The sequence below is a fragment of the Battus philenor genome, unplaced genomic scaffold (genome assembly GCF_028537555.1).
Source record: "Battus philenor isolate CCGP_79_NKW_IND1 unplaced genomic scaffold, ilBatPhil1.0.hap1 SCAF_24, whole genome shotgun sequence".
NCBI classification, from domain to species: Eukaryota; Metazoa; Arthropoda; class Insecta; order Lepidoptera; family Papilionidae; genus Battus; species Battus philenor.
Window position 1 is genome coordinate 8,379,207 of NW_027181687.1, and position 24,062 is coordinate 8,403,268.

Consider the following 24,062-nt stretch of genomic DNA (forward strand, 5'->3'; position numbering starts at 1 on the left):
ATAAAGTATATGTGTGTTAAAATTTGCCTCTTTCTTTCCAGCACACACATGGCTTAGTAATACATCACACTCGAACAGGGAGTTCCCCTGCACCCTTACCGTCGCAACAACAGTTAAATAATAAAGCTACTAGGTGAATATAATTTAGTATTTAACAGTATTGGTTACAAATGAACAGGAGAAAAAATTGTGATGCCATTGAATAAATTTTGAGCAACTCTTTATATATTTAAAACACATATAAAAGGCTGCACATTAACACATAAAAGAACAAATTAATAGAAGTTGCGTTTGTGATGACATAATCATTTATTTTGGTGAAATTTTAATTTTTCATGTATTATATTTAAATTCATGTAATCATGACGCGGATGCCGGGACAGCTGATATTGATATATTACAATTAAATACACTAATTTTAAAAGAAATTAAAATTAATTTATTATCCGAACCTACTTTTATATTACAGAACTAATACATACCCAAAGCTCCCGGATAAGTTCCGTGTGCGGACCCCGGAGGCTTGCGGGGCTCCGTCGCCGACCCCACCCCCTGCGGCCCTTCCCGGAGTACCACCTCCCGAGGAGGAGGTCATCTATTTCTGACACGAGCGCTCGCCACCAGCCCACACGCGCTCCTGAGACTGTCGACTCTCCTAGACTGCTACGCTGATGGAACTATGCACGGGAATGTCTTTCTTAACACATCTCTATTATTTATCTATCTATTTCTTTTAGCCAAACCAATAGCATTAAAGCATACGTTATATACATCCAATTCTCTTTTTACACGGTAGATAGCGTTCCCTATAAGTACGTGCAAAAGAAGTAATAATGAAATCTATATCATATAAGTATTTACGAAACAAAAACTTAAATCCATAAGTACAAAACATAAAATTACATATTAAAACGTCTATTTTTTATTTAATTAATTAATTATACATTTATTACATACTGGCCCCAAAAATGATGTCACTGTATAAGTCAGATACATCTGGTACAACTGTTGGGCTTGAAGAAGTTCTTATTTTCCCAATTGTATTTTGTTGCTATATAGATAAATTTCTACAAGCACTGTCAAAATAAGAATTGAAAAATATGTATTTATTATAATTGTTGAACCGTATTATTTCAAAATCGTGTGAAATAAGAGTTGGGTGTATATGTTTGGTGCAGAATCATTTACAGTGACCACTTATTTGCATTTTATTTTAGTCAATAATATTAACTATCAGCTGCTTTAAATAGCTTTCATAGCTTAATACTCAAGTGGCAGTTATATACGACATAGAATGATAGATGAGAAGATTGCCAGAAGTACACAATTTGATAGAAATTAGAATCAAATTGAACTCCCCTGTAATGGCATCCCTAACTTGAAACTGATCTGAGAAGAGCCCACAACAAACTAGGACGATTTTTTTTTATTGTCACTTTTACATCACCTTTATATCATTTCTAAGCTCTATTATTACTTAACAAAGTCGTACAGACTATAGAAGTCTACACCTATTTACAATCACCCTTTTTAAATGATCACTCTAAAATAAGTAAGATTTTTTTTAAATGTGTCGGGCCAATAACTTCTAGCAGTACAGTCTGCAGGGACAGATAGTAAAAATTCTATTTTATTATTTCATGAACTATTGACTTTTGGATAAGTTGTACCCTACGGTAATTTAGTTAATATATTAATACCTGTAACAAACATTTATAAACACATGTTTGGCATCTATTATTTCTGCCTTTTCCTATGGCTATAGTTCCGACTAAGAGAATAAGTTGTCATGAAAAAGCATTCCATTCAAATGATCTCTTGCTTATTTAAAAAAGGGCGTATGTATAATTCAAAATAATTCCTATTGTGCATGCTATAAATACGGTCTAATATTAAATATATTTTAATAGTTAATGTTTCCTTTTATGAATTATTAAAATTAATATTTAATTTATCCTTATTATAATTTTATCAGTATTTAAATGCAGCTAATGAAGTAGGTATGTAATTGAAATTTTAGGAGCACCCGTTTGGTTTAAGACGGCGAAAAAAGCGGTCTAGTAGAGTCTTAGTCGAGTTGCAGTTAGTTATAAAGTTACTGAATATTAGTGTTACGTCGTAGTTAGGTCTCGGATATGAAATAATAAAATTTCAAGATGAAAAAACAAGTAAAGAATGTCTCTTTAGAAATCTATGAATATAAACGTTGTTAAATTAGATGGTTTGTACATATTCTATTGTTGGAACGTTGAAATGTTGATGAATTGTAGCGTTGAATATATATATTGATAAAATTAATTACACATTAAAATAATTCTATTCCGTACTATTTTAAAAGTCTAAGCGAGCTTCGAATCTATTTGTCTTACTCAATGAAATCAAGGTTTAAAATATTATTGTCTTATTACGAAATATCAAATTTTAACAAAATAAAATCGATTTTATGATATATTAAGTACTACTACAACAAATTGATTGCAATACTATAGAATACTTGGATTCACATTTGCCCTAGTTATAGCTAAGAAATTATGGAAGCAGCTAATTTATTTATTGAAATATCTTTTAAACATTGGTGGTATTACTAATTCTTAAAACAATACGATAACAAATGGGATCATACATAATCCATATGTATACTATTTTTCTAAAGTAAATTCTAACCTTAAAGCAAATAGGGTGACAATAAAGTTCACTTTTAAAAATAATAATATAAAATACATATTGTGGTTTGTTGCACATTCGTATTTTTTATTAATATACATAATTGATATTTAATTGAATATAATTATATTTTCAATTTATTATCAGGCGTCAGACTTCAAAAAAAATTAAATATCAAATGACATTAAAGGTTTAAAAAATGCCTGCATGTTTAAGCTAATGGAATCACTGACATTTGTTGTCGAAATAATTCAGCAAGTGTTTTAAAAAAAATACAGAAGACTGTTCTTGAGACATTCGTGGTTGCAACTCAATTTTAATCCTCTTCTCTCGTCTTGATATGACTTTCCTTGAGAACATACAACCTACATGCTGTAGGTGTGTAAAAAAGTAGGCCCTGACCTATTGGAATCAGCTCTTAAAACTGGTTGCAAGAAGTTATCTAATAAAACAAAAGTGAACTTTATTATAGCCCACCCTTTATATAGGGCGTTCGAGAAAAGTTGCTTATGTTAAACAAAACAGAATAAAAATGAATTAAATATCCTAAAATTCCGGGCTTTGTACTATTGGGAGTGTTTTCCATAATTAGCCAACTCATAAATTTTAGGTAAATATGCATCTAAATATTCATTAATTTATTGTATAATATTTTAATCGTGTGTACAAATAATTTGTTAATTATCCAAGATATATTTATGTATATATTTGTATTATGGTAACACAGATTCCACAATATAAAATATAATTAACGAACACTGTATTTTTGGATTACTCATACAAACGCTTACAGGTAAATAGACCAAGAAACGTAAATATGAAATTAAAAATATCCACAACAAAGTAACATTTTTAAGTAAAATACTATGGCAAAACTGTTCTAAAAATCCTACAATTTTCATATCACTATAATAATCATGTGCTGCATTGAATTCAATCTTAAGTCTGTGCTTTTAGTGTTTAGTTTTCAATAGTCGGATAATTCAAATTTTCACTTCTGACGTCACTAAACAGATATGATTTTTTATAAAAATGTTTAACAAACATATATGAAATGGATATTTTCAATAATATTAAAATACAGATATATTTTAATTATTGCATGCTTAATAAGAAATTCCGTACATATTTATAAAATTTAAATGCATTGTCAAGTTTTACGTAATGTTTTTTTGATTCCTTAAAATCACAGATCTGCATTTAAATATTGCTGTTATTGATGTATATACGTTAAAAAATTTAAAGGGTTGTAACACTAAAATGGTTTATGACTTAAGTTCAACAAAAACAAGATATGTATTTGATTTATTACACATCTTTTTATTCAAAAGGTTATTATCCGAAAAAGTGTAAATTTTATGTATGATGGCTGCAATGTATCGGTCCAATTCCCATAAATCAACGTCAAACGCAAATGGGACTGGGAATGAGGAAAGTTTTTTTTTTGGTAGATTTTTGTTAATTTTCATGTTACTTTGTGGCGACTAAACTTAAAAATATTTATTGAAATAAAATTGCAATCTTATTAAACTGTCAAATCCAACTTTAACTGATTGTATTGATAAAAATGTATAATTTATTTTCTAAGGTTTATATATCATTACCTGATTTAAGGTTGATTCATGGGACATCTTGTACATATTTTAATCAGTTATTTGTTGTAATGAATTTTAATGGTTGGTAATATAACATGGTACTGGAACGTAAAATAATTGTCAGATTCCAAGAGTGTTACAACCCTTATTTATACTATTAAATGATGTTACAATCTAAATCACAATGTTGTAACCCAGGTGTGATGAAGAATGGCAATTGCATGTTAATACGACTAAGTAGAAGCATGAGAGACAAAAACAGAGGGAGATAGACGGAGAAAGAGCTAATGCAGTTCGTTATTCCCGGCCCAGAAGAATTTAAAATGAGAATATAAGAACAGTCTCACGTTTAAAGTGATAACGATTGTTGTGAATTTAGATAGAGATCTATAAATTGGCGTGTTTTATTGTTGTTGGTTGCTTTTGAAATAGCGAACTGCATAGTTTTTTTATATTAAATCGAATGAGGCGAAATAAACACATACAATTGCTAGTCTTTTGGCATTTACTATAGTTTTGTGTGCGGATATTTAGGTAGCATTTTTATGGAACAGTTCAATTTTTATTTTCTCGGAGAAATCTTTAATTAAAATTGCTAATTCAAGGGATAAATTACATCTCTTGCTGACCTCAAGATGTGTCTATCGCCTGTTCAGATAATTGCTTAGATCTGAACAGGTGAAAGAAACTCAGGACTATGTATAAGTTATTTATAACTTAGTAACTTTTAACACACAAATATTGTTATTTTTTAAAATATTACCTGTGATCCTGTTGTAAAAGCGTAATTTGTCCATGGTAAAATGTATGCTAATAAAAGAGCTATCTTTGAAGTCGAGTCTTAGGTAAACCAATTCCTTTTTTTTTGCTTGTGATATTTTACATTGTGTATATTAAACTACCTGGAAAAATCAGAGGACATACATAAATATAAAAGTATTTTTCAAAAAGAGGTTGTAAAGCAATAATCAGTTTAATTTCTATAAATGGAACAGCCTTGGAAGATTTATGTTGAGCTCCTACTGGCTAGAACCTCAAACTTTGACTCTTATTTTCAGAACTACGGGAACGCATTCATGTAGTATCAGACTTGAGCGTCGATTTAGAATAAAATTAAAATTGTTTTTTTTTTATTTTTTTATTGTTGCATTTAAGTATTCTTTCTAAGTCGTTTCTTCATTGCTATGGGTTAAGACTAATCAAATCAGTCTCCAATACCATTTTTCTCCAGGCTTTTCTGATTTCGTAAAGTTTCAAAGAGTCTTACGTGGTGGTATTGGAGTATGTGGCTTTCCTCAAGCATTTCCATTTATACCTTCTACATGTTTCATTTAAGTTTTTGACGTTAAATTAAAATATAAAAGCTTCGCTACTTTTCCGAATACCCGCACACAACAGTTGTTAAGCTCACTTAGAATACTGTTGTTATATGAACTCATAAGACTATGTGACTATTTTTTGTGCATTTACTGTAATCCTTTTTAACGTTTTAGTCTTTAGAAACGGTGATATTTTAAAACTATTGTCTCGTTAAAGACACATATTTCGTACTGTGTATATATATAATGAACGTTGGCGTTTGAGATAAGATATTTTAAGACTTATTGTGTGTACGCGTTACTTATTTGTATTCGCATCTATGTGTGTATGCGACTTGGATGCACAAATAAGTGAAGTGTACTCTATGGGAATTTTATGTCTACATAGATGTTATAGCAATTTTAACTCGCAATAAATTTCAATATGGCAATCTTTAAATTAGATAGTGTCTATCTGTTAATGTGTACGGCATAGAGATATCATATTTAGAGTGCTTTTATGAATATTTTACGATATTTATACATGCGTATATGATGTTTGATTGAATGGTTGATTATGTTTCAATAATTAAAATATATTTATAGCACTGTCGAAGAGGTCAGATTATTATTAGCAGTGTGTTATTTTAAAAAGAGGCTATGACTCTTATGCATCTCTATATATATGTATACAATCGTGAATTATAGTATAAATTATATTTTACAAGTAATATGCTTATTTACTTGGACATTGGAGTTGATTGCATAATAAAAATTATATAATGTAGGTTAAAAACTCTCTATATTATATCTCTATAGACCTCTATCGGAGTGTTTCCAAAACATCATGACAATAAATTGTATATTCTATTTTTCTGATTGATCGCAAAATGTTTCTTATATTCAAATGATTTATTTTGCACCGTCGAATACATATATATCTATATATATGTGTGTCCCATGAGTCGACGTCAAGACTGTCACGATTATATGGCAGGTAGGGTAATAACTCACTTCAGAATATTAATTAAAAAATCTACGTGGTGTATGTTTTTCAATCATGGTCGATTATAATGAAGGGTTCTACAGTGTTATTTTACATCAAAACTAATTCGTAGTATGATTTTTTATCCATCGTCAACTTTATGTCCAGTTGTGGACATCCTACAGCTAAAATGATTGACATGAAAATAAAAAAAATGAATAGCAAGGGTCTGTTGTCATACTAATAGAAACAACATCCCAGAGTGTATAAATATGTGTCCGAATTTTTTATTTCATTTTCTGGTGTTAGCCACTACTTGCCTAATTATTCAACGTTCGTGCGACTTGACGTTCATTTATGGGACAACCTGTATATACATCACAGCACCAAAAAGTAAACATATTCGTTTTGTCTACTGCACAGCCAAACTGATGCGTTTAAAATGTTAAATGTTTCATATATTATACCAAATACATTTTTCTCTCGTTCAATTAGTGTTTGGTATTAGAAATAAGAACAATGCTGCATTTAACCAACATATGTTTTAATAATAATTATTTCCAATTGATTTTAATGATGCAATATGATATAATTTTGTAGAGATACAAATAAGCAAACTTCAATACATAATTTTTTGTGATATAAATTAAGGCTCTAAATTTTCGAGAACTCGCAACCACTTATCGATAAACATTGGGCATAATAATTTATAAACTGGAAAAAATACAAAATATTGTATTCAGTGTCATATAGTAAATAATTAAAACCAGGAGTAGTTGAATTTTCAAAGTTATCAAGTATTTTTTGTCTTCTGAAAATGTAAGGTTAAGGCATCTACGCATCCCATAGTCATATTTTGTTTAGTATTTACATATAAATGATAATGGTATATTTTTAAATCAATTTGAAGTTAAAAAATAATTATTACTTAATTATATGGCAATATTTAAAATTTGTATAGCTTTAATTGATGTTTATTTTTTATTATTGTAATTATCTCCCGTGGCAACGACAATACTGCTATGTATTGCTCAACAGTGCTCATTGATCCATGTCTTTTCCCATTGATATTAAATGATTTATAATAATGATAGAGACATTTCATTTGTGTGGTACGTTTTAGCTGTATTTACTTTTATGAATTATAAATCGATCTGTGAAAGTAGCGGGCAATGTCCGCATTGTATTTAGAATAGATGAATAAAAATAAACATTTACTTAGAATCATTTAAAACGTATTTTATTTGACGTTTAAAATCTTTTTTTCATTATAGATATTTTTTAGATATTACTACAGCGGGACATGCGGTGTTACCAAGTTTAAAGAATACTGAATCTCGCACACCAAATGAAGGAGTGAAGAGGGAGTGCCAATTTTACTTACGCTTGGTATGCGAATTGCTAAGCACAACATTTTTATTTCAAATATATTCTGCATTATTGTATTTGAACATAATCAGAAACTGAATGGGCCAAGTTTTTTTCCTGTATGATCTGGACTCAATGTGTTTCTTGGACAACGATGTCCAGTGTATTGTAAAAACGAGGGTCGATATAAAAAAAGCCGCTGTTGCGGATATTATTAAGCTCTTGGTAAATAAAACGATATATCGATACATGTGTATGTATAGTATGACTTTTATACTGGGAAGCACCAAACCATAGCCAAAAATATATATTACATTTAGGACTCACACATACTCCCCAGTATGTGTGCTTGGCTCCAGATTAACAACTACAAGAGGCAGGCAGCTCAAAAGGTGCTTAGATAGACATAACTTAATCCCGATCTCGTCTGGCGAACCTACATTCTGGCCTACAGACCTAAAGAAAAAGCCTTATCTGCTAGATTTTTTCATCGCAGGAGGACTTCTGAGACACTACCTCAAACCCAAGTCTTGCTACGACGGTAACTTTGACCGATAAGTTTATTACCTGTCCTGTCTAAAGTGTTTGAGAGAATTCTACTGAACAGAATACTGCCACTGCTAGAGGAAAATGAAGCAATCCTTGAACATCAATTTCGATTTAGGAATCAACACTCGACTATAGAGCAGTTTCATCGGGTCTATGATAAGATACGACATTCCCTTGAAGCTAAAGAGTACTGCTCTGCTGTGTTTCTCGACATCCAACAGCCGTTCGACAAAGTATGGCATAAGGGCCTACTCTCCAAAACAAAAAACCTACTACCACACACCTACTATACCTTAATCAATTCATATTTGTCGAATCGCATGTTCCAGGTACGGGAAAGTGGAGACGTATCAAATATCTTTGAGATCTTGGCTAAAGTACCCCAGGGCTCCGTTCTTGGCCCAGTCCTATACACCCTGTATACAGCAGACCTCCCACAGACATCACAAGTGATGAATGCTACATTCGCTGACGATACTGCACTGTTGGCAAGTGGGAAAAATCCCCAGACTTAGACCCTGCTTCAAACATTCTACAAGAAAGCCTCAACTAAGTAGATGACTGGCTGCAGAATTGGCGCCATAAGGCAAGTGCCTCTAAATCGATCCACATTACTTTCACGCTTATAAAAGGAAATGGCCCACCCGTACAATTGCGTAACAACACCTTGGAATACACCTGGACAGAAGACTTACATGAAAACAGCACATTAAAAAGAAGCGTGATGAGGTAAACATACGGTTTCGGTCTATGTACTGGCTGTTGGCTCGTAACTCTAAACTATCGGTGGTCAACAAGCTCCTTATCTACAAAATGATACTCAAACCTGTGTAGATGTACGGGATCCAACTCTGGGGAAGCGCTTGTAACTCCAACATAACCACTATACAAAGGCTACAAAATGGCATACTGTGTACCATAAGAAACGCTCTATGGTTCTTCACGAACTCTGAAATCCACGAAGCTCTGCAGATCAAAACAGTAAAGGAGGAGATCCAGCAGTCATCTACTAATTATAAAAATCGGCTAGACAAACACCCAAATGACTTAGTTTCCGAATTGACTTGCATCCAGTACAGGAAACGTCTTAAACGCCATGACATCCAGAGACTAGACGTTCGATGGTGAACTAGTAGTGTCTCCGCCGGGGAGACCCCGTCCAAAGCTATAACCACTCAACAAATCCGCTTATAGTCCAGGGACTGATCGCAGATGAAATAAGGAACACAAAAAAAAAAAAAAGAAATAAAGGCTTGAGTTGGCAAAGTACTAAAGCTGTTTAGTCTTAACTTCTTTACAGTATACGCTTGAAGGCTCCCTTGGTAATCGAAAACAAACGATAATAGGAGTTATTTACATAACAAAATAATTAATTTCATACAAGCTCATCACAGGCAGCATCAACCAGGTTAAGCTGGTACATAGTATTAACAACAAGGGGATCCGTAACCGACCTAGCCCAGCGGCTTTGGAAGTTGAAGTGAATAAACAACATATCGTTCGGAACAGATGGCAATTCAAGCCTTAAGGGGACAGTGTTAAAGTCGTCCAAAGACAGTGAATGCAGGACACTTTCTACCTGTTCTATTGAAAATCTACGGTTGAGGCCTATATCCGTATTATGGCTGAAATGATGATGAATATCCATCTCAACATTACTTGAAGGAAGTATTAGGTATTTAATAAAACAATTTTTATCATATCTTTAAGTATTAGTTTCGAGTGATCAAAATTATATCCTAAAGACTATAATATATTTAGATAAGCAGTCTTATTACATGAAGCATAAAATTCATATCATGAATTAACTCTAATCATAAATAACCCTCATAATTACAAGGCACATCCTTCTAATACTCTTACACTGAGTACATATTTAATTGGCAGTGTAAGAATAAATGGTATCATTACATCTCCTAATGTACAAATATTATATTAAAATTAAATCGCAAATGATGTGATAATCGCCGAAAAAGATTAACGTAGCGCTTTTTTCAAAATTTTGTCGACAAGTTAAAGAAACAAATGCTTTTATTTTTGAACATTCTTTACCTCTTTATATTATGAACAAATAAGCCAATCACAGAGGTATAACTGAACATGATACAATTAATAGACCCACAACTTCAAATTATGCATATAAGTATCTAAGATACTGAAAAATAAATATTCTTCTCACTGTAATAAACATGTCCAATGAAATTAAATTTCAAAGATGACTACTTAACCAGGAATTATAAAGATAATACAAAATGTATCATCAGGGCATTGGATGCAATTGCTCCTAACGAAATACTTTTAATGTTATGTACTCTTTATGTAGGGTGTCCACGAATACAAGAGAAGGGTATGTCCTCATATTCTATTCTATTTCTTTTACTCCTATTTTACACTTTTCTGCCTTCATATACTAAATGTAATTTAATACAAAACTGTATTTATATATAATGAAGCATACTACAGAACTGTAAGACAGGAATCTATATATTCATAAAAATCTATTATATTATAACATATTTAATACAATAACATTATATGGCAGTACTTTGCAGAGATGTTACACACAAAGTCATCCTTTATTGCACATCTCCACTCTAAGCTCAGATTGCATTTATAAAATGTATAACACTTTCATCGCGGCACTTTGTAATCCAACAGCAATCAATTAGTATAATTTGACAGTTAAAAGCCTTAAAACTTTTACAGCAATTTTTATCTACCTTTAATCAGTATTATGTGATAACTTTAAAATATGATACATGAAATTATTTTTCTAATGGAATATGACCAACCAACAACTTTTGGCAGTACAGACTGCTAGGACAGAAAGTTAATTTTGAAATTTAGTAATCCAAATTTTTATAATGCTTTACTCTGATTGTATTATTAATATACAGTATGTAACCAATGATGTTGTATAACCATAAAAGATAATAAAAGAAAATTCTTTTGAATTTATTAGCAAGAGGGAAGGTTTTGTAAAATAAAATTGTATATCTGTCCCAAATAATTTGGATATAACAATATACTATAACAGTACATATATTTATGCCTTTTGCAATGAAAGAAATATACATTATGTAGCACCATAGCCAATATTCTTATACTAGTTGGAGTTTACCATATGTGAGATATTTAGCCACTGTCAAATTGGAGTTACATTACATTCTTGTTAAGGCAAAAAGCATGCACTCGTTTATAATACTATCTTATAATTTTTATAACATTTCCCTTACATTTTCATTTGCAGTTCTCTCCCAAATTTGACCAGACTTGTACAATCTATAGATTTTATTACTTATTAGACTCTGTGCAAACTGTGTGATAGCACCTTCGAGTTTGTGTTGAAAAACTTGCAATTGAGTTTCATTGTACCCCTTAGGACTATACTTCTTGCTGTCTCTACATTCAGTGTACTTGTGTACTCCTATCATATCCAATGAAATTTCTTTACGCGTAGATGATAGGTTAAACAGTTCATCAAATTTAGACATTGTATCCAGATTAATAATGTTGATAATTGTCTGTTTTTCTGGTAAATTATAGTAGTGTCTTTTGTTTAATATATCGGGATATCCAATTTCTGCATAATCATCATCAGCCTGATTAAGACAGAATAACAGCGGCTGGACTATTATAGAACGTAATTGCCGAGTTGGATCAAAATCACTTAAGACCCCTTTAATATTTGTATGGAAACGTGGTACAAGAAATTCATCCCAAGCAAGAACTGCTACATGACTTGCTTTGTCAGATTCTTCTTTATCATATCTAAAATGCCTAAAAAGGCAATCCAGTTCAACTGTATTTCTTACAATCTCATAAGATTTGGAAAATACAAATGGGTAGTTCAATGGAAAAAATTGTATATTCCATTGTGTTATATCAGTTGGTAATAAATTTAATCTTCTTATCACATCTTCAGATATTGTACTATCATATATTGTAAAGTAATTTACACCCATCATGTGATGAAACACAAGGAATTCTATAAATGCATCACGAGACACTATAGGCACTTTGTTTGGTATAACACAAATTGCTGGTACAATATTATTTACAAATTTAATACTACTAGTTTCCCTTGGTTTTCTTTTTGTATTGACTTGTATAAGTCTATTTATTGGAGCATGTATTGGATTAATGTTGTAATCATTTACATAAAAACTAACACCTTTTGGTTTTCCAAAGTTTTTATTCATTGTGCATTGGAACACATATAAATTAAAATCATTTATTGGTTGAGAAATTGTTTTGAAAGTAAATTTTCCTGCTTTAGGCTTAGGATCACTTTCCCACCAAATGTTGCAACGGAATGTAGGATGAACGCCGGCTTTGCCAACAACAATTGTATCAATAGTATAAGCATATGCTGGTGTTAAAGTCTCGTACTTTTGATAAGATCGTAAGAAGGATGAGTATGAATAAAAATTATCGTCGATTTGTTGAAAAAGTGGTGGTGTTTCTCTAACTTCCATCGAAGAATTACGTAGTATTTCAGACAACATTGTAGCGTTAAAACCCGGTCCACAAAACTCTATCTCAGATAAGCCAGGCTTTCCAAAAAAGTTGAGAACCTCCAGTACATATCGTAGGCGGTAATACTCATGGCGGTATATAAGAAGCGTAACGATGCTAATAAAACTGATCAAAACAAGGATTAACTGGTAGTATTTTCGCATGATGTTCGCTGATGGTTTCCGATGAGTCTTCATCTAATTACTAATACTTGAAATAAACCTTGCCTCGGGGAATACATTTAGCCGATGATACCATCGGTCACAAATTATTAGAAATGATCACATACAATTATCCACGATATAATCAAACATTCACTTCAATGAAAATTTGATTTTCCGATTTTCCAGGTTATCAAAAATATAAACTGACTCTGACAAGAAGCAAAGGAATGTTGCTATATTATTTTTATATAGATTCTGCGTAAAGAATAAACTCGCAAAACATTTTGATAACAATTCAAATTTTTATACTAATTATGAAATCTTTTAAGTATTATATTGGATTTTATACAGTGCGTTTATGAAAACAAATAATATATTCTTGCACTAAATCGTAACCAAATAAGAAATTTGACTAATTAAATAATCTAAACTCTTCATATTTTTAAAACTAAAATATGGTGAATTTTCAATTATTTTATAGTTCCGTATAACAAATTGATTTTTATTAGCACTACAAAACAAACATAACACTGCGTATTCTTGTAAGACAACTGTAATTGTATTGTCAATGTCAGAGCACCAAATTTACGGATGAAAAGCAAGTCATCGGCATTTTAGAGATTTCTTAACTTACTTACTTTTAGAGTTCTAATAAATCCTGATAATGTCTGTTAACAAAGAAGATACACTGCAACAGTTTTGTGATGTTACTGGCGCTGACGATGCGCGAAGTAGATTCTTTTTAGAATCAGCTAATTGGCAACTAGAGGTGAATTTGCCGAGATACATTTTACATGTTTTTATAATAATTTATACATTATTATTGTTAAAGTTTGTACTAGCTGATTAGAAATCAATACTTTATGGCCAATTTACTTTTTTTTCATAAATTCGTTTTATTATTCATTCAAAACAATTTTTCTCAAACGATGTTATGACTAGACGCTTTTGAAATAACGTTGGTTTTATACAATTTGAATGTATTGTTTTAATAATTTCATATTGTTGTTAAATTTACTTGTGGGTCTAGTGAAAATTTTGTTGTTAAATTATGCATTGATAATGTATGATGAAATTATGCTCTATAGGTTATATAAATAAGTTTTTAACGTTTAAATCATATTTGCTAAAAAAAAAGCATTATTTGTAAGTTTATTTATGAAAATCTATGTCCTTTAGATAATAATGTCTTTAGTGTTTATTAAATCGTGCACATTTTTATCTGATTACAGGTTGCCCTGTCCAGTTTTTATGAACATGGCGGCAATGTGGATGATGTTCCTGCTAATCCCACACCGGCAGCTGCCTCAGTGTCTGTTCTGTCTGACAGTGATATGGAGTCACCACCAACATCTCCAGCACGTCCACAGAAAAAAGATAAGAAAAAACAGGGAAGTTCTAAGTTTGCCACTTTAGAATCATTGCAACAAGACAGTTCCAGTGATGAAGATGAAGGTAAAAAATAAAGACTCGATATTTAAATGTATATTGACTTTAAGTTAGTTTCTAGTTAATAAACTATAGATGTAGTTTTTAGTCCACTTGCCCATTCTGATCTCTGGTTTTATTCAATACAAAAGTGCTTTTAATAAAAAGCTATGTACTATAAAGACCATATTACTTAAACTGTGCATTGGATGAAATATATAGTAACCATTTGTACCCATATTAAAAATTATGTTACAGTGTGGGTTATGTATATTAATATTAAGGTAGTTATTTCCCAGGAAATAAATTGAATTGATTGAACATTCTTTCATATAAATTATCATCATCATCATTATTTAAGCTGCAGGGTATACATTACTGGACATAGGCCAATTTCAATTAGACAAATAGGAAACATCTTGCATATAAGTAATAGTAGTTGCTAAACTGATATAGTAGTAAATGCCTTATTTCATATTATTTTTTATGAATTGTTACAATATGCTATATTTATTATATACTGCTTTTAAGTAATATTATTTATATTATAGCAATTGAAGATATTGAGAGCGTAAAAGTCATTTGAAAAAATAAGTAAATTTTGATGATTTGTGTGTTTAGTTCATCAAAATTAAATAGTTGTATTTACATTTTAGCCTCATATTATGTATGTTTCAAAAATTAAAAACTTGAGATTAAATTGATTCTTATATGTATTAATATAATAACTGTTTATTAAAAACAGATGTAATTGATCCCCAAATAAAAACAACTTACGACTGCATCAAGGCAAGAATGTCCAATTTTATCTCAGGAATTTACTATCAATTTCCACCAAGTTCCGTGCACACAGATATAAATTGCCAGCAAACTCAATGTACACAAATGAAAGAAAATAACTTAGAGCAACAAATTGAGATTGAAGATTTAAAGAAAATAATAGAGACTTTGACGCTCGAGAATAATGAATTAAAAAAAGAAATAGAGGAACTTAAAAACATTACCAATACAAACGAAGCAGGTCTGTCATTGCTGGATGTAAACATAATATATGTAGCATATAGCATATAAAAGTAATTGCATCCAATATTGATATTTCAGTAGTCCAAAATTTAAACAAATTAAAAAAATAAATTATGAATAAACATAATTGTAACCACCCTGATTGCTGTGATACAGGCCTACTAAGCTCTAGTGCAAATTTCAACAGAAATCATACATTTTTAACAATCTATATTATTAACATTGATAAAGATGACTGCTAGATAATAACATATAATTATATTTAACCATATGTTATTATCTATATTCTGTTGTATATAATTGATTCTATAAATCCATCAAAATCCATTGTGGTTAAGTGATGCACTTCTGCTATTATATCCATTTTTTTAATTTTTTACTAAAAAAAAGCTTCTATATTTTTCCCTATGCAAAATTTGGAGAAAGTGCTATATCCAATGGGAACAGACAAGTATGGTTGAGAATAAAATAAATTTTTCCATAATTGCATATTTGATTTTATTGAATTTCACAATGTCATAATGACTTAACTCTTTGGCAGAGGCCTGTGTTCAATTGTCCAATTGTCACTTAAAAAGTGAAATGACAGTAATAAACCTAAAAAAGTTCCCTTTAATATAATAAATTAAGTTGCCAGTATTGTGAGACCGCAATATAAATTGACCAGACATATATATTTTCTTGTAAACTGTAAAAAACTCTTTTTTGCTTTAGGTCAAGCATTTTATGCTGGAGGATCAGAAAGATCAGGTCAGCAGATTTTGGGACCTGGTAAAGGAAGAAAGAATATTGTTACAGAGATGTTCAAGAGTGTCAGAGAGTGAGTACTTTTTTTTTTACAAATTTCGATAATTATCCATGTGCAATGCGTATTAAAAGTGAATTTTATTAGCTATATCTCCATTAGATATAGAAAGAACAAGATGTCATCACTTTCGGTACATTTTTAATAAAAAGTTCTCTTTAAATATTTATTTGACTTACATATTGACTCTCCAAATTTTTATGAATTAATTGAGTGCTCTAAATAATAAGTGAGACAAATAAACTGGTTGTATTATTGTTATTTATGTCCTGTATTTGATTTTCTCTCCATATCATGTCCTCTTGTAGTGTCTTAAAAGGCGACAAATGGGACAGTATCCTTCACTGGGCATTCATCTATGGAGGAGTTCACAGCCCTCAGCAATAAGATTATGAGGTAAAGGGATCTGGTTTTACTGTTGAATATTTAGTTTATTTATCTAATTTTGTTGTAGACAAGGTGCTGTGGTTTTTGAAAATGAACCAGGCAGTACTAGCAGAGGGCAAGGAGTGTTCAGCGGTGTAGGATACAGGCTTGGTAAGTCTATGATTCCAAGCCATTAGTGATATTTAACAATAATGATTTATTTATTGCATACTATTACACTACTATACAAGAATAGATAAAAGTTTTTTTTTTTTTTTTACAAAAAGTAGCAATTTAGTTAAATGTTTCTTTGTTGTCGCCAATGGAATGTTGTCCATGTATGTGGTTGTGGATTCGTGTGTTTTTGTGTATATGTGTGCAATCTGACCTGTTTAACATGGGATCGCGGGCGAGCCGTGTATAGATATTTCATATGCCTGCCTTTTGTGTTTAGTGCGCATTTTCGTGTCACATTCATTGATTAGTACTATAGTAAGAATCCAACAAAAAAACAAATATTTAACATTTTAGGCTTAAATAAAGAGAAAATAAATAAAACATACAGTCATGTAAATAATTATATCATAAGTATACATATTAATTAAGGATATTATTTATAATAAATAAGATTAAGAAGATGCCCTGTTTCATAAATACGATAGGGGAGAGCGAGAGGCCACCAATAGTGGGAATCCAAAAAAAAAAAACATTGTTGACTATAAGTCCACTAGCTTTGTTACAGAATTAATCAGGAATCCTGAAATTTTGTTTTTGAATTCTGATTCACAAACTAATTTTGATGAATCTGTAAAAGCTGATGATTCAGAACATCATATAAATGAAATTAAAAAATATGTGGTTTAATTTTTTTAGTTTCCATATATATATATTATAAATTAAGTTTATCTTAGATATTGGTTTTATGTCAACATTTTAAGTTGTTTGAAATAATATTTTTTTGTGTGTACATATATCAATTATCAGTGAAAAATGATAATAACATATTCCTTCATGAAGAAAAAGAAAACAGAATAATTTAAGGGTTTCTTCTATGTTTCTCCTTAAAAAATTTTTTTTAGATTGTAAATTATGATATTTTTTAAGTAGTTATGAATACAGTAGTAGGATATTGCAGATTAATGCCCAAGCCGGAGGAGAGATAATATCTATTTCATAGACTTATCTTTGATGTGTAAACTGTCTGGAAGACTGTGTATAATGTGTAAGATCTTATGTCCTCTCCAAGGAAAACCACTAAACAAAGCGAAGGACTTTGGATGATAATAGAGGCAGTTCTGAGTTAGGCTCTGGGAGAATCGCTGCTCACCTACTCCAGTACTCAGTTAGACTCACAGAGTCCACAAATCGAGTCTTAATAAGTTAAACAATAGAAACATAGTCTTGTATAACTTTTTTTAAAGAGAAGTCTCGAAACAATGGAACTTGACTAAGTATGATAACATTTCATGTTCTAGGGCAAACAGCAGATGATCATGAACAAGTCACGCCTTCAAATGCGCAACAACGGGTAAGATTTTAATTTTCATAGTAGTTATTCAGAAGTCATTATGTTGTATGCCAACATACATGTGTTATACAGAGTGTTTTAAAGAATTGTAATATATATACATATAAATATATATGTTAATATATAGTGCTCTTTGAAACACTTTGGTTTCATTTCACTTTGTTAACTTCTATAATAACATATGTATAACTTGTATTCCAGTTTGTATTATTTTTTAAAATAGTGAAAATATGTCTTATACTATAAAACATTAAAATTAATATTTGTTATTATCATATTAATATAAGTCCTAAAATATTGTCAGATTGAAGCTTATTCAAAAAATTGCCATAAAGACTTCAAATGGTAACCTTATTAAGTGGACTTTTCCAGATTTTATAATGTCAGTATGTTACAATGAAAAAGAATTGATTTAAATGTGGATAGACTACATAAAGCAATTGAAATATTATTTTAATTTATTTTTCTAGGAACAATCTCGGTCAGTGAGGCTGCAACTTTATCGTGAAGGTTTCACTGTCGACTCTGGACCCATCAGGGCTTACACTGATCCAGAAAACGTAGAGTTCCTGAACTGTATACGGCGAGGGTAATTTTTTCAATATATTTTATAATATTTTTATGCCTACAATTCCTGGACTTATATTTTAAGAGAAACTGACAGTCATCAGATACTACTTTACTATTTTGTCCATCTCACAAATCTGACTTCTTCATTCTGCTTTTCTTATCCAGTGTTTTTTAGAATAAACGACTATTCGGAAGTCAGTAAACTTTAAAAAGGAGGTTCGAGCCTTTATCAATATAATAGTTGACCTATGCCTACATTATGTGTAATTTTTATGTATGAGGGGATTGGTTATCGTTATAAAAGTATTAAAGAATGTATTGCTCATTTGTCAGCAAAAGCTTTAAGCCTTTTGATCCTATTTCTAATCACCTGTATGAAGTAATTACTATTGGAATGCAATAGGCTAATTACTTTTAATAGTACAAAGTCGAGAGGTGGTAAACAGTGATTAATTTTATTATGGAGTAATCCAAATGTTGAAAATATTTCCTGCTATACGGGCTAAACTGAAATTAACGTATCACCTTGCAGACAGCATTGCTATATCAATACCAATATTTGTTCTATGATTACAAATTATATTATGTTTTTACAAATTTTGATTATACTTTTTTGATTATACTTTTTGTATTATACAGAAAATTTTTTTGTCCCTTTTGGTTATTTATTACTCTGTATTTTGTAAGAAGTAACTAAAATAAAAACGCCCAGGCGCCATTTGAGACCAAAATTAACTACACCTTTTTTTCACCACTTTAAAGCTGGTAAAATAGCTTATGACCAATTTCTTTTATAGATATCTTATCCAATTATAATATGTGTTTATGTATATTCAATTCTTCTATATAAGTATTTTTCAATTGGTAATTATATACTAGATATAGTTTTTACACTGACGCTTCTTATATACATAATATGTATATAAGAAGTGTCAGTGTTGGAAATTAAATAATAAAACAAATTATGCATTACCATAATTGTTTTAACTATAATATATTCAATTCAATTTCTAGATTTGGTCAGAAAACGGATGTTATAGAGTGAATTTATTTTTAAAGGGAAATACCGAGTGAGCTGTCAAGAGCAGGTGGTGAAGTGAGGGTCAGTTTAGAGGATCGAAGACATGAAGAATGCCCACGATCCACTTCTAAACCACAAGCCTTCTCTGGAAAAGGTCATCTACTTGGAAGGCAAGTTATTAAAAATTTTCTACTTTCATGATTAAGTGTTGAATTTAACAGCCCTCTCCTCTAACATACACAAAATCCGACAATATTCATTAATTTATTAATTATTACACACAATAATATTAACTCAGAGGTTTTGCTCATGTATGTTTGTCATCTTAGTGCAGTGAAGTCAAAACAATATAATACCGTAAAACCGTGTAACAAGAAATATGGCGAGGGATTGGAGGCGATGCGTGAATGTTATGTGGGTGAAAGCTGTGAGAGTGATAGCAAATGAATGAGGGAAGAAAGAGAGATGTTGCAAAGAATGAGAGAGAAAGAGGGTGAAAATAGGAAGGTTTATGTCCCTGTCCTAAAAATAAGATGGAGGAAGGAGTAAAAAAAATTAATAATATAAAAATAAGGAAATACGTTTTACCGTCACTCATTTTTAATATTTGAATAAAAATTAAGTCAAACTACTATTCGAGTTTTTCGATTTTAGTATCAACCAATAAAACTTCGATCATTGACGATGAGCTTTATAAGAAGTTTCAAGGTTACCCAGAGAGCAATGGAGATGGCTATGTTCGGAGTATCGTTGCGGGATCGAATCAGAAATTAGTAGGTCCGCACAAGAACCAAAGTTGCCGAAGTATGTCAAAGGATTACCCGTTTGAAGTGGCACTGGGAGATAGCTTGTGCAACCGAAGACCAATCGCGAAGCCGTAGACATGGTGTAGGTAGGTCCTCAGCTAAGAGGACCGTCGACTTAGTTAAGGTCGCGGGAAGGCGCTGGATGCGGGCAGTGCAAGATCGGTTATCATGACGTCTATCGGCTGACATTAAGATGATGATGAATGTGACGAGCATTTCTCGTCTATTACCTGTCCATGAAAATAAAAATTTAAGGTAACATGTTAATGACACATAGCGCTATGACAGATATAAATAAATAGAAAAAAATATATCACAAAAAGTTAATTGAAGAATGAAAAGTTACCTAACTTTTTAAATTAGATTTTGGCATGATTTTTGTTGATCTAATTTTCATTTCTAAATTCTTTTTTTAAATTAGCATGTTGTGGTGTTGAAATCAGTCTGCATGCAGGTTGATACACACCTTATATTATTTTTATTAAGAATTGTCAACAAAATTAATATAACATACAATAACAAAATAATAAAAAGATACTGGCCTAATTTAAATTTGAATGACAGGCAATTTTAAATTGGCAATTCTTAATAAAAATAATATAAGGTGTGTATCAACCTGCATGCAGACTGATTTCAATCCTATTGGAAATAGATGAGACTTATATTTATTAGCGAAAGTCCTACGGCTGAAATGATGATTATGGAATACCTGTTTGCAGCCCAACGCCGGCGACGGTCGGAGCGACGGCCCCGGTCGCGGCGTCATCTGGCGACCGCGCCGCAAATCAGCGCGCCGCTCAAGAAGCCGTTGCTCTTGACGAATCCAACCCGGTCACCACTTTGCAGGTATCGTTGCCACTACCTAGACTCTTTCTCACACACCGTCATGTAAAGCTTCACGAGCCATTAGGCTTACCACACGGACAACCTTCAAAATGAAATATTAATACTAGCTTTCTGTATGGAACAACCACGGTGTTTACTTCTCAAAACATTATTTCAGTTCAATTAGGCTTAAAAACCTGTAAATTACTTTAATTCCGTGGTCCTAAAAGTTCAGCAAGCGATCATATTCGTTGACTAACGAAAGTAACTGATTTGTAATTTCAAGTGGCAGGTTGCAGGCCACAAGCTCGCAGAACAGATAGCCGCTGGGTCCTTAAGGTTCTGGATCGGATACCACTGACCTGCTAGTGCAGCGTGTGATGGTTGCTTAAATGGTGGACAGACGACTTTGATATGGACGTGAAAGATGCAAGTCGCCCACAACCTCCCATTGGATACCGATAAGGGAGGCTTATGTATGATATTCCGATTTTCTAAGTCACTTGCAGTTTTCCTGCTGTTTGTGAGTTATGACCTCTGATCAAATTTTGTCAGTATTTATGAATATTTTTTTAATCAAATTTGTTATATACCTCCACAGCAACGCGTGTAATATCTTGCGTTATATTTACTTAAATAACTATTTATACAAGTAGAATAAAATAAAAAAATCGCGTTTGACAGTTTGTTTTGTATTTAGAACATTTAAGAAGGGTTCACGCGTTGCAAATAAATTTTATCACGTAGCAGCCGCTAGTTTGTATTTAGATCGGATAATTTTATTCATACTATACTTATTCCAGTGCTGCTTGCATTTGCAATGTCGGTAAATGAATCACCCTTTAATGGTTGTTGCATCTATCCTAATTATCGATGTTCTTCACATGAAAAATTCTTTGTCACTGTTGTTATAATGACTAAAACTTGTTCCAGTTCCGTCTGGCAGACGGCAGCCGGCTAACAGGGCGGTTCAACCACACGCACACGGTCGGCGACCTGCACCAGTACATCGCGCGCGCCGAGCCCTCCTACCAGCTGCAATCGTTTATGTTGCTCACCACGTTCCCCAGCGTGGAACTGTCCGACCACACCGTCACGCTGGCGCAAGCCAACTTACTTAACACCACCCTCCTACAGCGGCTGAAATAGACCTACGCCCCCATCTCTTCTCACTTTGGTGTTTCACCATTTCAAAATAAACTCGGCGATTATTGCGTCGGATTTAGTCGTGCGTAGTGATACCATTTTTATTAATACAGTTTAAAGGCCAATGCTTAATTTATTCCAAAGTAATTTCTCAAAAACTCATCATTGTATAAACTACTTTAGTATTTTGCTACTGAAACCGCTGTACCTTGCCTGCAAAGCACGGCGGAGGGGAGGACGAGCAAGAGCACCGTCGCCGCGACAATTGAATAGTAGTAATGAAGCGGCCGATAACCTCTCCCACTGAATCGGCTCCTGCATACTTAAGGCGCTGTACAGCGGTTTTGGTAGTACCTATTACGATTGAACTTGTCTACAACTGGTTTTTATAAACTTGCCTTTATTTAGAATTCATTTGATTGATTAAAAGTGACGGACATTAATAATTCCTTAATTCACTAAGAAGTTTTATCTTCCGATCGACGCATCCGTAATAAATAATGTGATACTTTTTAAATGAAACATATTATTAATGTTAATAGCATTTTGATTCTCGAAACTTTCGATTCAGATTTGTTTGTAAAAAAGTCTTCAATACGTCGAAGTGATTGAAAGACGCACGACAATCCGTGAACAAATGGTTGCACCGCCCTTTAGTTACAATTTACAATAGAGTACGTTTTCTGCAATTTTTCTAATATTAATTAGAATTAATGATTTCTATTATAATTGATTTTCTGCTAAATATTGCTAACATATCAGTTGAAATTTTGCACCAATGCATTTTAGTTACATTACATTTACTCGGAGCTTTTGGAATTATCAAGACATACATCCCTTGTAATGTATTAAATTGTCTGGGACCAATTTCATTAATAAAGGAAGTATGAAACTTCAATTTCAAGGAAGTACACATTAACATCAGTTATGGAACCACATTATATTATTTTTGCTTTGTCTTACGTATGTATAAATGGTAGTTATTTTTAGCGTGAAAGGCGTATATGTTATACTTGATTTACAACCATTTCCTAACAAGCCTTTTCGTCTAACTTAAAGTAATTTTTTTCACTAGCTTTGCAATTTTTTTAAGTCGCCTTGTATGAGTTTCACATATATATTTTTGTGACGTATCAATATTTTTGTCTTTTATTATGTATGATTTATATTAAAACATATATCTTTCACTGAAAATAAATCTGTACAAGCTGAAAAGTTGAACAGTGGTGAAAGTAAAATTTAAGTAACTTTGTTTAGTGTAATAAAAATTAAAAATGTCTTGTACAATCGTAAATTGTGGCTAAAGGACTGTGTTCCATTCTGTTCGAAAATAGTTCAAATGATTCGTTGCAAAAATATTTGGATACGTTGTTTTAGTATTGGGCTTTAATAAAATAATGATT

The 24,062-nt window shown here is 31.6% G+C and overlaps 3 protein-coding genes across 3 annotated transcripts in view; 2 read left to right on the plus strand and 1 right to left on the minus strand.

Moving 5' to 3' along the window:
- cyst (rho guanine nucleotide exchange factor 18 cysts) overlaps positions 1–1,770 on the plus strand; it is a 60,844-nt gene extending 59,074 nt beyond the window's left edge. Inside the window, exons 33-34 of the mRNA XM_068768076.1 lie at positions 42–133; positions 470–1,770. Coding sequence (XP_068624177.1) covers positions 42–133; positions 470–605 — 228 coding nt within the window. The 3' untranslated portion in view covers positions 606–1,770. The remainder of the gene's footprint in view (positions 1–41; positions 134–469) is intronic.
- Positions 1,771–9,752: 7,982 nt separating this feature from the next.
- LOC137924458 (uncharacterized) lies at positions 9,753–13,333 on the minus strand. The gene has a single exon (XM_068767844.1). The coding sequence runs from the start codon at positions 13,172–13,174 to the stop codon at positions 11,678–11,680; it is 1,497 nt and encodes a 498-aa protein (XP_068623945.1). The 5' UTR covers positions 13,175–13,333; the 3' UTR covers positions 9,753–11,677.
- A 373-nt stretch (positions 13,334–13,706) lies between these two features.
- On the plus strand, positions 13,707–24,048 carry p47 (NSFL1 cofactor p47). Its single transcript, XM_068767953.1, has 9 exons — positions 13,707–13,910; positions 14,374–14,596; positions 16,307–16,412; positions 16,852–16,934; positions 18,239–18,291; positions 18,762–18,880; positions 19,921–20,052; positions 21,408–21,534; positions 22,447–24,048. Exons 1-9 carry the CDS (start codon positions 13,806–13,808, stop codon positions 22,660–22,662), a joined length of 1,164 nt encoding a protein of 387 aa, XP_068624054.1. The 5' UTR covers positions 13,707–13,805; the 3' UTR covers positions 22,663–24,048.
- The last annotated feature ends 14 nt before the right edge of the window (positions 24,049–24,062 follow it).

What these genes read in the sequence shown, in the direction of transcription:
- p47 (XM_068767953.1), top strand. Translation starts at nt 13,806, where the DNA reads ATGTCTGTTAACAAAGAAGATACACTGCAACAGTTTTGTGATGTTACT. An exon ending in CTGAACTGTATACGGCGAGG is followed by an intron (nt 18,881 to 19,920) that starts GTAATTTTTTCA and finishes TTATTTTTAAAG; the next exon opens with GGAAATACCGAGTGAGCTGT. An exon ending in AAAGGTCATCTACTTGGAAG is followed by an intron (nt 20,053 to 21,407) that starts GCAAGTTATTAA and finishes ACCTGTTTGCAG; the next exon opens with CCCAACGCCGGCGACGGTCG.
- LOC137924458 (XM_068767844.1), bottom strand. Translation starts at nt 13,174, where the DNA reads ATGAAGACTCATCGGAAACCATCAGCGAACATCATGCGAAAATACTAC.